Here is a 16437-nt window from a genome sequence, read left to right as displayed (position 1 = left end):
CTGTTCTAAAGAGATGGGGCCACTACCGAAAAGATCCATTTCCTCTTGGATGCCTTCTTCACCTCCCTCTGAGTGACCACCCATAGGAGACCATCCTGGGTGGATCAGGTGGCACAGGCTGATGTTCTTCAGGGCAGCTGCTCTGACAGAAAACAGGTTCCTCCTGTTTCCCCCCCTTTCTGCCCATATTCTTTCTTTCTTTTCCAGCAGTTCTGAGGGATAGCGACTGATCCCCAAGCATAGAAGACCTCTGGCAGACCACAGCAGTCATGCCCCCTAACAAGGATGCTCCGGGCTGCCTTGGCTCGCCTCCAGGTTTGATCTGCTTGCCACCCATTTCTGAGGATCTCCAGCTGGTATGGACACAAGCAGCACAAACGAGTGACCTTGATGGAAACCAGCACTTGCTGCAAACGTTCAGCTACTTCCCTTATCCCAGCCTTTCTGATCTGGCCTTGCTCTGCCTGCGTCATGGCCTGCACATGGAGAAAGTCAAGGCCTGGTTCATGGCGCAGCGGCTCCGTTGTGGCATCAGCTGGAGCGCTGAAGAAATCGAAGAGACTCGGGCTCGCCTCATCTACCATCAGGATCAGCTTCACTTCAGTTGCTTGCTTGCTGGGAATGAGGTTGACTGCTGGCACCAGGCTTGTAAGAGCCAGGAATACCACCAAGCAATAGCTGCCTCTGTCTACAACTCTGGCAAATATCCAGATCACCAGGAGGCTTCTGTAAACCCCTTAAACCACTACAGCACAGCCCAAGGAACAAGGGAAATTGGGAGAATTACTCAGGACGTTTGGAAAATGAAGGAAAATGTGTTGTCCCATCATAAGAAAGTTCCGGAGAACTGTGAACCTTTGCAGGCTCCTGTGCATCTTCACAATACCAAAGAGACCCTTTCTGCTGACTGCCTACGGGCTACAAGTGCCGGTCTGCAGCATAAGATGGAGAACTGTCACACAGCAGCCTGGGGGCTCCCTGAAGCTGCCCCACAGCCCTCTGAGCCCATTGTGTCTGCTGTAAATGGGGGGCATCACCCAATACTACTTCCAGCAGGCCCTTCTGTCAAAGCTACCCCACTCACCTCTACGACTACAACCAGTGCTGCTCAATCACACAGTCTCCAGAACTGTCAGTACCCGGTGGGTGATCAGCAGCAGTCCTCAGGTCAATCTGCAGAGGTTCTACGTAGACCAAGGCGAAAGACAAAGGAACAGTTGGATATGTTAAAATCTTTCTTCCTTCGTTGCCAGTGGGCTAGAAGAGAGGATTATTATCAACTGGAGAAGATCACTGGGTTGCCACGTGCTGAGATCATCCAGTGGTTTGGAGATACTCGGTATGCCCTTAAGCATGGTCAGCTGAAATGGTTTCGGGACAATGCTGGGCAGAGTCCAGAGTCTGCCCCTTTGTTACCTCCTCCTTCACTGCCTACACAAACACATCCGGTCACAAGCCATCCAAACACAAGCCCGCTGGAGCGCTATTGGGCAGCTCATCAGCAATTACAGGAGAAGGACCTACCAGCACTCTGTCATGAATCAGGTATGGATGTTGAGCAGGTGCTGAAGTGGTTCCGTTCACATTCACCAGCACCGTGTGAGGTGGAAGTATGCTTGGGGGATGAGGACGAGATAGACGAGGAGGTTGCAGCAGCAATGATAAAAGACGAAGATGAAGACTATGAAGAAGAAGAAGACGACGACGACGATGATGAAGAAGAAGACAATGATGGCGATGAAGACTGGGTTGCCTAGATCTCTTGCATAGATGCTAGAGATTCTGGCTTTTTGGGGTGGGTTTAACAGAAGGATTGAGGAGATAAATAAATTAGCAAGGTTAGGAGCAAGGTCTCAGCTTGTATAAAACTCCTACCATTGCAATTTGCAATGTTGCAAATTGGGGCTACTTTCATGTTCAAGAACCTGTCTATTTTTTCTCAGGTTTTAGAATTTAAGTAAAATCTGTTGGTTTGTCCCTCTGGCTCATTAATTGTGTCTTTAATCACAGAGTTGAAAGAGTGCTGGAAACTGAGCTTCCAACCCTCTTTCAGATTCCAGAGTCCATCAGCCCTTTCAGCTGTGTGTTTTATCTGAAGGAGCATCTTTCATTTAAGTGTCAAGTTGCTGTTTATTATGCTAATAGAATCTACATTGGTTTCTCCTTCTAGAATCCTGTTGAAGGTTTTCTTTTTTGTTCTTGAATTCTAAAGCTGGTACTTTCCTTAATTATCATAATGCCTTGAATTCAGACCTGGCATAAGAAGAACTACCCTGATTCTGTGCTTTGCCTCATTTCTTCCAACTCATTCTTTTATTCCTGCTTCTAGACAGATGCTGGCTAAAGTTCCAAGGCTTTGGATTCGCATATTTCTAGGGATCTCGATGGCTGTGTTTGCCAATATACAGCAATGCTTTTTTCAGTTCTATCCAGGTCATATATAGCTTCTGGTAACTCTGAGTGCAGTTTATTTCATTCTACAAGTGGAAGCAATAGTCCAACCTATATGATTTGCCTTTCCGTTAAGGCAATTTTCAAATCAAGGATTCTGTGCCATCAAAATAATAATAATAATAATAAAAGAATAGAAAGACTCCATACTTCAGATCGTTGGGCTATAATTCACCCTTTCTTGGTTATTTCTATTTATTACGGGCCTTTGTATCTATAGTATGTGTTTCAAATCTGATCCTTTAAAAAATGACAAATACCAGTTCTTGATTTTTGAGGTGTGGAACGCAGTAGAATTTAAGATCGTGTCTGTGGATTTTGTGTGCTGTAATTTTTGAGAGGGATGTGTGTATGTCTGGAGCATTTTTTAAAAAAAAAACCTTTCATCTTTGTTTCTGTTACTTTCTCCCTACTTCTATCTTTGATGGTTTTCCAGATTTCATGTGTATATCATCTTTCACTTTTCTTTGTTCCTATGTGGACTCTCCTTCCTTCCATAAACACTTTAATTCATCAGTCTCTACTCTCTGCATGTCTTCTTACTTCAGTCCAATTTTTCTTTCATGTACCCATTCTGCACTAGTTGGATAATTCTATAAATTGAAAGCCATTTTCCACTTCAGTCTACTTGGAGACCTGGTAAAATGTGGTGGCCGTTTATCTTGTGAAAGAATTTTAAGAAGGAGGGCAGTAGCATTATTTGCCTGGTATCCTCATTCTGTTTATAATGGCCAGGCACTAACTGAAACACCACCACAAATAACCCAATATGCAGTATGAGGAAGATTAGGTCTTGAATGTTCACAAAAGATGAAAGTCAGGATAGATTCTGGGATCTTTAGAGATATTAGGTAGGAAACAGTACTTACTTAATATTAGTAATAATCTATAATGGGTATTAATAATTTGCTTTCAAAAACACTTCTTAAATTACATTTCTAATAATTTTTACAGAACCTGCTTTTTAAAAATATTTATTAAACAATTTTTCTAATAATTTTTACAGAACATCTACAAAAACAACACCCATTTCTCCTGGCAAGAGAAACTGAAAATACTGTAATACGTTAATCAGCGATACACAGAGAAAAGATGGCACGTATCCTGTACAATTCTTTGTGAATCAGTTCCAATACCGTAACTTGTTCAAAATGTATTTGCACAGATAAATAAAATAGACTGACCTCTGGACTGATTACTTAATAAACAGCCAAAAATAATATTTTGGAGACTTCTCTTGATAATTAGTTTTGCCTTCAAAAGAAGAATCATTTCTTTTTCTATCTTCCAAAGCTTGTGTTTCTGATGCTCACCTATATATCCTCAATATGGGATACAGACAAAGTAGTTCCATGTTATGGGGATGAAATAAATGAAATCTTTGAATTTTGCACAGCGATGTTTGCTGCATTTTAGTAACCGACAATCTCAAAGGCACCTCCACGCTTCTTCCTAAAACGATCTGATCACAGTCTGAGCAAAATTATTCTAAGATCCATAGGCAGTCTAAATAACTGTAGATTCGTAATGCTGACCTGAGGTAAAGTTCACCAGCTGTACTTTTAACCCTCTGTCCTCCAATAGAATCCCTATAAAAGTTTATCAAACCACTGGTGTCTGTCATGTGAGATTTCACCAGAAACTGTATGAGTTTTTTTGGGTGTGTTATGTGTGAAAGAAAGAATGGTGCTAACCGATGACTTCAATTGAGCTTCAAAATGCAGAGCATGAACGCTGTCAGATGTCAGAGCAAGGTACCCTACCTTGCCTCTATTGGCTGATGAAGTGCAGAAATGCTTGCGTACTCCCCCCATTATTGCTGGTGGACTTCCATGATGGATGAGTGCCTGGGAGAAAGTGTAATGAGCTAATTGCATAGACGGTCTTCTTATTTCTAGTACAAACCCCTGTTATCCTGGTTCAGGATGTAGTGAAGTGTGGGGCCTGAGTTTTTCCTCTCTTTTTTTTCTAATTAATTTCTGGGGGGGTGCAGAGGAATGGAGGGATAGTGTGCTTGATAATGCCAATCCCCACACTTTGAAACATTAGATTAAACCGACTTGCAAAACTAGAGGGACGTGGTGGCGCTGCAGATTAAACTGCAGAAGCCTCTGTGCTACAAGGTCAGAAGACCAGCAATCGTAAGATCGAATCCACGCGACAGAGTGAGCTCCTGTCACTTGTCCCAGCTCCTGCCAACCTAGCTGTTCGAAAGCATGTAAAAATGTGAGTAGATAAATAGGTACCACCTCAGTGGGAAGGTCACGGCATTCCGTGTCTAGTCGCGTTGCCCACATGACCACGGAAACTGTCTTCGGAGAAACGCTGGCTCTATGGCTTGGAAACGGGAATGAGCACCGCCCCCTAGAGTTGGACACGATTGGACTAAATGTCAAGGGGAACCTTTGCCTTTACCTTTCTTGAAAAACTAGGGATTAGCGAAACTATACCCTCTGGTATTCATCATCCTGTTTGTTCAGGAAATTGTTAGGATTTCATATTTTCTCTATATGGTTCTCTGCACAGCATGCTGAAGAGTAAAAGCTAGCTTTCAAGAAAAGCTTCATTTCTATAGCAATATTTTCTCCATCTTTTAATGCTACATCATCTTTCATACCCCTATGGGTATAGATTAATTTCATGGTCTTTCAGAACTCTCTGTCATGAACTCTATTCATCTAGTCCCTAAAGGGAGGATGGTGAAAAAGGCAGTCACATTCCCCTTACCGGTTATGAAAGGATGGTGTTGAATGAGGTGTAAATCTCAGCTAGAAAAGAGAAAGGAAAGTAGTCACACAAATTATTCTAGTAATAGCTTCATACAATCCCATGTTCCATACAGACACACTGTCTCTCACCTGTATGGGGCGCAGCCTCTCAGTGATCTGACTTTCTGACATAGAAACTCCATCTCTCTCTGTGGGCCAAAACCAATATGGAATTGAACTTTGGAGTATACTGTACATAATAGGAATCTGGAGCAGGGTGGTTTCTATTGCCTTAACATCTCAGATTACATTCTTGTGACTTCACTTTCCAGTAACTTCTGCTAAAGAGGACTATAGTGTTAAGTGAACAGTAATACTTGGTATAGAGAAAATGGAGGGAAAGAATATAGAATAAAGGGTGTCTTCATGGCAAGGTGCCCTTTCCTCACCAGTAAAGATGTTGAAATTTAAGTATGGGGTCTCCTGTCGTTGCCCACTTTGACTTTGCCTCACAGCAGGAGGCTGTAGGTTGAAGACATTCATGCTGGGGGCGTGGGATGAAGAGGGAGAGGCCCTGAAAGGAATAGTGGGAAGAAGGGTGATATATGCAAATTTCACGAGTAGATAATATTAAATGCACATCTTTTTTTAAAAAAAATGATCAGGTGATGGTAGCATCCTGGAAGGTGAAGCTGCCTCCCACACCCTACAACTCACCTGTAGAATAAACTTTGAGAGGAGACTGGAGAAGGAGTAGCTGCAAAATAGAACTTTAAATCTTTAGGGTGGAAATGAATGCTAGGGAGTTTGTAGAGTGGTGATGGGAAGAACAAGGTTAAACCCATGGGCCTCTCTGTGGGTATCTACATTAAGATAAAGATTGTAGATTAGAAGGATATCATTTGGTCCATTGGCAAGGCAAGATACTGTTCCTTGTTGAGGACTGATAAGATGCATTCCAACAGTAAGATAATAGGGTGCCCTTTGGCTGCTACTAATATTCTGCCCTGGTAGAAATGTACTGGAGGACGTGGCAGTGGCAAAAGCTTGCATTCTGTTATTTCTGTCTCTGTATTGCCACCTTTTGGTTTCTTGAAATATTCATTGTGAGCAAATAGTAGGGGTTCACCCTGCCTCTTGTTTCTAATTAGTTCTTACCCTGAGCAGAGTCTGCTGGGGTCCTCCTGGTGGCTCCTGTGGCATGCTGGATAAAAGTGAGACAATGCAGCTATTTTTTATTTATTTAGAATGTTTTTAAGAGGAGAGTACAGTATTTAAAGTTGTTCACATGATGAAACATGGCATTGTTTAAACATTTAAAAACATCTTAATCCTAAAGTTTTGATGGTAGTTGCTTCTGCATTCCTCCTTGAATCTTTAATTCCTCCTTGGGTCATGTGTGCCTTATGAACAAGATGTTAACCAGCATCTCCAGATTTTTGGAACAATCAGTGGAAAAGGGTGATGAGGGAAATATTATGCAGAAAGGCCTATTTTCCAGTTTCCAAAATCTAGGTGGCACTGTTGTCTCCTTAGAGCCCTGGTAGCCACAAAAGATAACTCTTCTATTCCGACACAATATTTTTACCCCCTTCCCCCAAAGCCTAGGTAAAATAAATTATTATTGTTCAAAGAGACCAGGAGCTTCTCTGCATCTGAATGGATACAATCCGTGTCTCTTAGCTTCCAGAACTTCCTACAAATCCATAAAGACCGAAACAACCGTATTTGTTCTGTTTTATGAGAACAGGAAAGCAGTGGTGGGAACTTACTTGCCAGTTCAGTAAGTGACTGCCTCGGGAAGAGATAGACTCCATAGAAGAAGAACGGCTTTGAAAGAAAGAAAAAGTCAAGAAACTGTTGGTGGAAAACTAAACACACAAGCAGGCAGACAGTATCCTGATATAACCCTAGGCAAAAGCCTGGATTTTTCAATGCAGAATTCTTATTTCATTATTCAAGAACTGACTGGAGGAGGGAATTTATCTGTAAAAGTCAGATTTTTGGAAGGAATGTATTTATTTATTTCTTAGATTTTTACCCCGCCCCCCCCCAGACAATGTCTACTTGGGGTGGCTTACATAGATAAAAACACAACAATATGACTTGCATAAAATCATCAAAGACATAGTTAAAGCAATTAATTCCAAGCAACATATTTCCAAGATGGCATGATTCAAGGAAGAAAAATAAAGATCAATTGACTGGAGAGAAAGCCTGTTTGAAGAGCCAAGTTTTAAAATGGCTTTTGAAAACACTCAGCGAGAGTGCCAGCCGAATTTCAGTTGGGAGGGTGTTCCATAGCTGAGGGGCCACCGCCGAGAAGGCCCAGTTTCTTGTTTTTTCCTTCCGGGCCTCTCTCGGAAGAGGGAGAAGAAGATGTTCCTAGATCCTTTCTTAGAAATTATTTAACAATGCATCATATCAGTTACCAAAGAATATGTTATTTCTTATTCTCCTACCTGACAACTTCACTGGAGCGCTGGAAAATAGGCCGTGGTGTGACTGCAAAGTATAAAACAGTGAATTATTATGTACAGTATATTGTCCTAAAGGGAAATGTTGGTCTGAGTTATCAACAGAGCCATGGGAGATGGAATTGCACTGAATATTTCTTTCCTCAAGTAACAAAAAGATCTGCATGGTTACTAAGTTTTCTTGGATGTAACAGAGACTTTAACATGCTTTAGTATATGCTTTGTACATGCACTCCAGATTTCTGTATGCAAAGACATTTTCGGTGCCCCCCCCTCGCGCAACCTGGTCAGGTAAAGGTACAAGGCAAGACCATATGTACCCACATGTTTATCTTCAAAAAGATAAACTGCTATCTGAAAAGTTGCCCAGAATTCCACTGCATGCTAGCAAGAGCCTTGTCTAACTCCTTACCTCTCTGTGATGGAGGAGTGATGGCAACTGGCCTTGGTGTACTGTTCCTGTAGCAAGTTAAAATGAATGTTGTTTTGTGAGGGTAAAAACTGTTTAACCTTGACATACAGTAGATATTCTGCTATCCTATGTTCTCAAAATCAACTCCCTTGTGCTGCCAGAAGGAGCCTTTGCTGCCTCTAATTCATCTGATGATCCCAAAACGACAGAATAGACAAACTGACCTGCTACTCTCCTGGAGTCTTGGAACAGACTGCTGAAAGAAAAAGAAGGGGATGGCAGGACCCAGAAGTATGTATAACACAGAGAAAGGTTGCTTTGCTTTTCTATTCTCTGTAGAGGAAATATTCTTTCCAACATAGGCAGTCAAGAACCAAAAAAATGGAAAATACTTGTTTTCAACAAATAAATCCTACCTTCAAGGTGAGGTACTTCTTTTTCAATTCCCTGTTTTCCTTCCGAATTTCCTCCAGTTCCCTAAATGTAGTGGGAAAAAGATACATGAAAGATAGTTTGATTTAGAATTTTATACTTTCTTTTATACTTCATCTCTCATGCCAGCCTTGACTGTTGAGTCCTCATCAGGAAATGTTTTGGCAATGATGGACAACTGAGACGAGGTTTATGTCACTGAGGTTATAGAAATCCTTATGTCCATTTCACAAATAATTAACATGTTCAGACATAGTAACGTAAGTCAAAAGGGAGCTGGAAAATGGATTCCTGTGTAAAAAGGAATAAAGAGGAATATACAACCTTCAGAACACGGCCAAAGAGCCCGAAAAACCCACAACAACCATCAGATCCCGGCCGTGAAAGCCTTTGAGAATACTTTCTTGTATAAATCGGAAGACAAATTAAGGATGTTTCAAATTACTTTATTGGCAAGAATTTCCTTGTTATGTCTTGGAATGGATTCCTGTATGTGTAGACAATGCAAATGCTATGGACAGCTTCCTGAATATTATTATTCACAAAATAACATATTTTCCTACCTTTTCCTGAAGGAGCTTAAATGGTTTTCCCTCAACTCATTTTATTCTCACAAAAACGCCATGAAGCAAATTATACTTAGAAAGAATCATTGGCTCCAGTATTAACCATCAAGTCTGGTATAGTAAATGAGTTAAAGTTTTAACCTGGGTTATCCTAGTCTTACATTTTAACCTCCAGCTCATGCTGACTGTACTAGCCCCTGTAGTCATGGCTAATAGTGTTTGCCTTTCTTCATGTGAACACAATCTGCATATCTCACTTTTCCTGGGTAGACAGTTTTTGCACTGCTTGCTGTAGGGCTCCATTAGCTTTTGAAGCGTTGTGTTTATAGAAAGATACCAGCAGTTCCATCTGGCCTTTCTGGAACATCCACACCTAGGAAGAAAAAAAAAACGATGGGACAAAATTAGAAGATTTAAATATGTATCTTTTGAATAAGACCCATGGGGAGATTTTGTGAATTTCGTTGTATGGTATACTGTGTATATACTTACAATGACAATAAATTATATTATTATTATTATTATTATTTTGACTTGGTTGTGGAACATGAGGGGTGACGCAAAAGACCTTTCAATTTTACAGGCTCTAGTTGAGAGAAGGGATGTATCACAGGGATGGAGCCCGTATCTTGTATGTAAATAGTCACATATCCAATCCTTGTAGTCATGCTAGACCAGGGATGAGAAGCCAGGGCTGTAGCACAACAACATCTTGAAAAATACAGGCTTACTAACTGCGGTGCAGACACTTCTGGGAAAACAGACTGACTTTGCATAAAGCAGCATCATGTATTTTAATGCTGCCTCAGGTGACATCTTTTGCACTGCACTGAAATACTTGTGGGACACACATTCTATTCAGCAAATGACAGTCTGACAGAACAAGGTGATATGATGGATAGCTTGATAGGAATGTGTGTGTTTGCCTATCCTCTGCTCACCAAGCCCTTAAATTACTTTTAAACTGGGAAGTTCTAGATTAGAGGGAGCATCTTAAAAGGAAGATTGACCAATGCCCCCCCCCCAAAAGCCTGACAACAACCCTCTGGTAGATTTGTAGTGTGATATATGTATCTCTTTTCTGGCTAATATTTAGTCACTTCTGCAAGTTTGGCTCATCAAAACAACAGGCTAAAGCAATCACGGGGAACAAGCAGTCCATGAATTAAATGTGAGGCAATTCTTCTTTAGCCTACCAGTTTCTTTTGACCTCATCTGATCGGTGATTGGAAGGGACAGATAAGAAGGTATTCAAAGCCCAGGAAGATATTCCCTGGAGCAGGATTCTGTTTTGCAACCCAGAAGCCAATAGAAGTAATTGACAAGAGGAAAGGTAGTAAGTTACTAACAGTTCTTCAGTGCACTGTCTTATGAAAACATACATGAAATAAACTCACTTATGCATTGGTCCATGTTATAAAAATATAACAGTTGTGAAAAACGGCCAGATAAAATTTAAAATGTAAAAGCTCTGAAACAGATGCACTTTTCTTGAAAGAGAGCCTTCCCTGCTGTAGTTTCCTATCTTTAGAAGTCCCTTGGGGGGGGGGAACTCACCTGTCATTTTAAACTGCTGTCTTTTCAGCATCAATTAGGACATTTTAGGCCCTTCTAAATATTTTATTTGTTTAACTCTTGCTTAAAATTGCTGGCATACCACTTCTAAGTACTTTATACCTAGAAAAACCCCAGGAAGGATGGCCATACTTTGTAATCAATTTGACAGCTCATAATTTAATAATTTCTTTTGGAGGAAGGAGTCAGCATGGTCTGAGGACCCCTTAAGCCAATTGGAATACTCATCAGCTCACAAGTTTCTCATTTTCATAAGGTATTCTGCCATTTCTCAAACATTCTATAAATTTACTGCATGTTATGAGTTGCGAGTTACTGGGTTTCCTTTCCTTGTGTTGCACTTCAGTTTACCAGTTGCTTCGACTTGGTCTAGGATTTAAGGTTTATGAGATCAAGTCCCCAAAGTATCTGGTTTCTCATACTTACTTGAGAAATGTGAGCAATATAGTTTAGTGCTGTTTCAATAGGACTTCTGAAAAACTTTTTTTCCTCTGGTTTTATCTGAGGATAAGAAAGGCAGAGAAAGGAAAACAAGAAACAAAGCCTTTATGACTATCTAAAGAAGCAAATGAAATAGAAATGTTCTAGTTATAGTCAGCTCATGGTCTACAGAGATTCAAATCTATCTTCACTCATTGAGTGACTTTTAGTATAGTTTACCTTTTGCATAGGTAAACATTAAAACTAGAGAATTTTAGCTTCACAAGAACATGTGGTATATATTGTTCTATCACCCCAGCTAAACAGCCCATGTACTTTTGACTTGTAGTTTGTTTGTTGTGATACATAATCCATTAGTTCCGGTTCTCTGGCCCTAGACATGCCAGAATAATAAGCTAAGAACAAACCATGGTTCTGGGGAGAGAAAAGACAGGATTACTAGTTCGTATGCCATAGTTTATTGACAAATAAGCCATAGTTTGCTTAGCTGTTCCTGCTCACAAGACAAGCATGAGCAATCAGTTGAAGTATGTACCAGGAAAGCACCTAATTGTTAACAAGCCAGAAATCTTTAGAATTCTGCCATATTATGCAGTGTAAACATAGTCACTTTGCCAGCCAAATTCATGCATGTATAATACTGGAATATGAATTTATTTATTACAATTGTGTCCTGTTCTCCCTCTAAGGGCAGCAAGGTGGCATACATGTTTTCTCTACCATTTTCCTCATAAAAATCCTATTAGGTATTTTAGACTAAGAGATAGAATGAAATTCAAGTAACCTAGAGTACAGTACTTTGGTTGAGTGGGGTTTGAACTTGAGTTTCCCTTATGCTATAATGGATAAATAATGACCCTTCTATTGTGAGGATAAATAGGAATTGAAATTCTGTCAATGTAAAGTGTGCTACAAACATTAGTAATGTAATGTAATAACTGAAATAATTCTTACAGATACGCCTGCCGTTAGAGTAGAAGATATGAGGAAACCTTGTCCAGCCCAACCCTACATCTTCCCTGTAATAACTGCTTCCTTCATGATTTAAAGATACAGAATTGTTTTCAAAAGTGCAATACAGGGAATGCTTGCACATATAAAGAATTCTATATACTGAACTATTCCCAGCTTCTTATAAGTCTCTTCATTCTTTTGACCCCATGAAAAGCCAACAACCATGGGCTTTTAATAGGCATCACTTTAATTTCAAGTTGCATTTTTAAAAGAATACATTTAACATTATCACACCTTCAAATGGGAAAAGTTGCCAACCCAGGAAAGAATGCTGCATAGGAATAATATATTTCATCATTCCTCTCAGTATTTGATTCTCCTGTGCTTCATAAATATGAAGTTCATATATTAGCCCAAGTGGATGTGATATAAATAGAACACATGCATTTTGGAAGCCAGAAAGAAAGCTGGTAACACCACCATAGAGAAACCACAACTTACATTATCATTGAGAAACAAATATTTGCAGCTTGTTCCACAAGACGGGCATTTATCTGTGACAAAGTGCAAACTTTGTTAGTATATCTATGGAAAATTATTATAAATAGTATCGAGCTCTCTAAGCACATTAGCAAATCTTCAAAAAAAATTTTAGCATTTGTAACATTGTGTTAATACAGACCATTTGGATTTTTATCTCAAAGAGATTAAAATTATTAGAACATTTCCTGTTGTCAGGTAACTGCTGAATGTTACTAAGAGGTAAACAACACATGACCTATGCGTTTCCATGTGAAGCCTGGTATGAAGGTTTACACTGTCCACTTTTGTTCTGAGGTGTGTTTAGGGAAATCAGTGTGTGGAACTGCCTAAACGTCGTGTACAAAACATGGTACAAACATGTCTCATTTCCCAAAAGGTAGCTGTGTCCGTCTGTTTCAGGATGTATAACAAAAACAAAGGACTGTGGCACTTTAAATCTAACAGATTTATTTCAGTAGGAGCTTTCATGGATTACATCCACCTCGTGAGACACATGTAATAAAATATCTAGGTCACAGGCTTATATATACAATATACATGGTTGTGGGGGAGGTATCAGAGTGAAATGGGATACAGAAGATGAGAAATGTATTCCCTTAAGTCTTCCATAACGTTGAGGGTTCATTTACTTGTTTATCTTCTAATGAGATATATGCCATCCTCTGCCATAAGGGCCCCTCTGCATTCGACATAGGACAAACAGGACAGTCTCTATGCAAGAAAATAAACGAACGCAAATCTGACACCGTAGGTGGAATCACACACAAGCCAGTGTCAGGAACAGTCTGTCCCTGATCTCAAGGTGGCTATTGTAGAAAAACAGAATTTCAAAGGCAGGTTTGAGAAGGAGATGAACTGTGAAATATTCAGAAATTCCAGTCTTCAATAAAAGGCTTAAACAGAGATAACATTTCTTAGCACACACTATATAAACAAGCTGGTATTTCATTATAATCTTGTGCCATAGTTAAAATGGTGTGTGGTTTTTCTTTTTCTTTTTTGGGGGGTGGGAATTAAAACTGCTTCATCACAATTGATTCTTTCTTGACAGCAGCACTCCTTGCTTCTATATTTCAAAGGCAGCAGCTGAATAATAGTTATGCTCTCAGCTGCAGACATTCATCCTTAGCCAATGACTCTACTTATAGCCAGAATGCTGTGTAAATCAACACTTCCAAAGTTCATTACCAATATTAATAATGCAATTGTCATCTTCTATGTTCCATTTCATTTGATTGCTTTCATTCTGCAACACTTTCTGTATAAGCCTATGGCCTAAATATTTTATCCCATGTGACTGAGGAAGTGGGTTGTAATCTGTGAAAGCAGGCATTGAAGTGAAGTTCTGAATAAATCTGTTAGTATTAAAGGTGCCGCAAAGCATTGTGTTTGTTTGAAGTTTTGTTTTGTTTTGTTGTTTTGTTAAAAAGGTAAAGGTAAAGGTTCCCCTTGACAATTTTTGTCCAGTCGTGTCCGACTCTAGGGGGCGGCGCTCATCCCGCTCTTCAAGCCACAGAGCCAGCGTTTGTCCGAAGACAATCTTTCCGTGGTCACATGGCCAGTGTGATTTAGACACGGAACGCCGTTTACCTTCCCACCGAGGTGGTCCCTATTTATCTACTCGCATTTGCATGCTTTCGAACCGCTAGGTTGTTACACATATCATTTTATTACTCTTACCTGTGCCGGCACATTTTTTGCAAAATATGTGCCCACAGCTAGTGACGCAAAAGTCAGATGCCTCCTGACGGAAGCATTGATTGCAGTGAAACCAATCCATGTTGCAAGAGGCAGAAGGGAAACGGATCTCCTATTCAACTTCTGTTGGGAAAGGTGAAGAACAGGTCAAATTTTCTTGGGACAGGGGAAAATACAGACAATTATGGCAAACAATGAAGTGGTAGCCATGCAATGGAAAAGTAATATGGAGGAAGGTCAAGAAGTAATGGAGAAAGGATGAAGAGACATCTGTTTATGATAAAGTTGTGGAACGAGTACATCTCTATCACTAATGACGGACAGACAGAATGTAAGTTTAGATGGAGGTATTCTTTTCCGGGACTATAGTGTGTACATTTTAAAATGTAAAGGTATTTTGAACTTGTTAGACATCTTGTCAGTTGAGGATAGATAGGATAACATCCCTTTAACAGAATACTCTCCCCTCCTGACACTGTTATTAATTTATAAAAATCTGCCCTATCTCATGAGTTTAGGGAGGACTGTAGCAATTTCATTAGGGTGAATATAGCAGAAAATATCCCGCCACCAAGAATTAGTAATTTCTGGACATAAAAGATCCATTTATTTCAGTTGCACAGTTGAGCATGTCCTTTAAGTCTCTTCCATTGAAATCTCAGTTTCAGAGCACTTGAAAGACCCAAACTGCAGCAGGAAATAATAAAATATTTTTCAGTGGGTTGCAGTTATGTTGTATTCTTAGCCAGGGGATCCAGCATTTGGTTGAATCCCCATAGGAAAGAGGGATTAATCTGAAGGGTCAATCTCCTTGATCCTTGTGGTTGTGTTTTGTTTTGGTTTTTTTGGGCAGGGCAGCATTGTAATAAAATCACAGCTCTCACTGATGTAATGAAACTCATGTTTCTGCATGAATAGCTGTGCCACAGGATGCGCTATCTATTTTATGATGCAGGAATTACTCTGTATTACAGCGTTAAGCAGCAGTGCCTTCCAGATATTTCTGACTACAATTTCCATAAACCACACAGACAGCATGGTCAGGCATTATGAGGAATATAGTCCCAAATAGGTGGAAACTACCAGGTTCCCTACCCCTGCTATTCTGTTGTCCTCTATGTGAATTGTGATTAAGCAACAGATTTTTTTTTTTTTTTTTTTTTTTTTTTTTTTTAGGTTTTGAAATTCTTAGGTGGTCTTAACTCAGTGGTAGAACATGCAGAAGATCCAATCTCTAAGTAGTTTTGGAAACATCTTTTGCTGGAAATCTCGGTCAGCAACACAGAAGATACTAAGTCTGTGCTTTTACTGCACAGTCCATGGACAGAAATGCAAGGTGTGACTGGATGCTAGATTTGGAATACAGTATCTTAATTTAAAACAGTGTAAACAGGATCCACACTTTTGAGCCTCAATTTATAGTATGCCCCAAATTGTTGTCATCTCATTCACAGTACTATTTGTGGACACAGATGTGTCCTGTGATCTAGCTGCAGGTTTTGTGAGAAGGATGCAGCGTTTGCACCACGTTGGCACCATGATGTACTCAATTAGTTCTTTACAAAGTGCAATCCATGAATATGGGCATGATTGGTTGATGGAAATGGACTGTCTCCATCTATGATCTTGGATTCGTGTCTTTCTAGTCCACAAAAATGTACAATGAATGTAAGGGGTGGAAAGATACGGTTCTTGTTGTAACAGTTACCCAGCTACTCTTTGTAAACAGAAAAAATGTATCAGGCTGGAGACCGCCGTTTGGGAAAATCCTTAGAAAATAAGACAGCTGGAGTACGTACAGAGTCTATGTCCTAATGAATGCTTACAGTATTTTGAAAGTTTCAACCCACAGAGTAGCTTGTCATTAATAAGAAGCCTCCTCTTGAACAACCTAATCGATGCCTTTGGTTTTATTTAACTTGGCCCCAATGAAAGTAAGCTGTGCCACATGAATCTACCTATTTTTACAGAGCCCTCCCCCGCTCCGTCAGTTGTGCAGCCAACCCTATAAATGAGCAATGAATAATGTGAAGCGTGTGGTGGGGAGAGCGTCGGCTTCCTTCAGAACTCGCACCTTCTCTTTCCCGCCTTTTTTTTTTCACTTTGGCCGCCTCAGCGTGGCTGTAAGGAGCGACGGTTGGGAAAAGGGCGGGAAAAGCGGCCGCGAGCCGCGAAGGGGC

The 16437-nt window shown here is 40.2% G+C and overlaps 3 protein-coding genes across 8 annotated transcripts in view; 2 read left to right on the top strand and 1 right to left on the bottom strand.

Moving 5' to 3' along the window:
• HOMEZ (homeobox and leucine zipper encoding) overlaps positions 1-3841 on the top strand; it is a 10760-nt gene extending 6919 nt beyond the window's left edge. For 2 of the 5 annotated variants that reach the window (XM_072977045.2, XM_078378330.1), the window contains one exon: positions 211-3673. In XM_072977045.2, coding sequence (XP_072833146.2) covers positions 270-1757 — 1488 coding nt within the window. In that variant the 5' untranslated portion in view covers positions 211-269 and the 3' untranslated portion in view covers positions 1758-3673. Of the gene's footprint in view, positions 1-207 lie in introns of all 5 variants that reach the window. The other 3 variants (XM_072977044.2, XM_078378329.1, XM_078378331.1) reach the window with 2 other exon arrangements.
• On the bottom strand, positions 2825-16437 carry RNF212B (ring finger protein 212B). 2 transcript variants are annotated; one of them, XM_020809718.3, is made up of 16 exons: positions 16332-16437; positions 14240-14380; positions 12518-12570; positions 11048-11122; positions 9304-9419; positions 8465-8525; positions 8273-8304; positions 8049-8095; positions 7622-7664; positions 6932-6989; positions 6318-6363; positions 5877-5916; positions 5609-5733; positions 5310-5368; positions 5179-5219; positions 2825-4298 (listed from the first exon to the last, which is right to left on the bottom strand). In XM_020809718.3, exons 2-16 carry the CDS (start codon positions 14337-14339, stop codon positions 4265-4267), a joined length of 930 nt encoding a protein of 309 aa, XP_020665377.2. In that variant the 5' UTR covers positions 14340-14380; positions 16332-16437; the 3' UTR covers positions 2825-4264. The 2 variants fall into 2 exon arrangements, with proteins under 2 accessions (XP_020665377.2, XP_020665379.2); XM_020809720.3 differs by having other exon boundaries at positions 2825-3773.
• SLC7A8 (solute carrier family 7 member 8) overlaps positions 8215-16437 on the top strand; it is a 32580-nt gene continuing 24357 nt past the window's right edge. Inside the window, exon 1 of the mRNA XM_020809712.3 lies at positions 8215-8339. Coding sequence (XP_020665371.3) covers positions 8324-8339 — 16 coding nt within the window. The 5' untranslated portion in view covers positions 8215-8323. The remainder of the gene's footprint in view (positions 8340-16437) is intronic.

This window comes from Pogona vitticeps, chromosome 6 (genome assembly GCF_051106095.1).
Source record: "Pogona vitticeps strain Pit_001003342236 chromosome 6, PviZW2.1, whole genome shotgun sequence".
Classification (NCBI taxonomy): Eukaryota; Metazoa; Chordata; class Lepidosauria; order Squamata; family Agamidae; genus Pogona; species Pogona vitticeps.
The sequence above is the reverse complement of the archived record's forward strand: the minus strand, read 5'-3'. Positions and strand labels throughout refer to the sequence as shown.

Coding starts and splice junctions, on each gene's coding strand:
- RNF212B (XM_020809718.3), bottom strand. CDS start 14,339: ATGGATTGGTTTCACTGCAATCAATGCTTCCGTCAGGAGGCATCTGAC. Junction 8,305..8,464: donor AGAAGTACCTCACCTTGAAG/GTAGGATTTATT, acceptor TTTTTCTTTCAG/CAGTCTGTTCCAAGACTCCA. Junction 7,665..8,048: donor CACTCCTCCATCACAGAGAG/GTAAGGAGTTAG, acceptor TATACTTTGCAG/TCACACCACGGCCTATTTTC.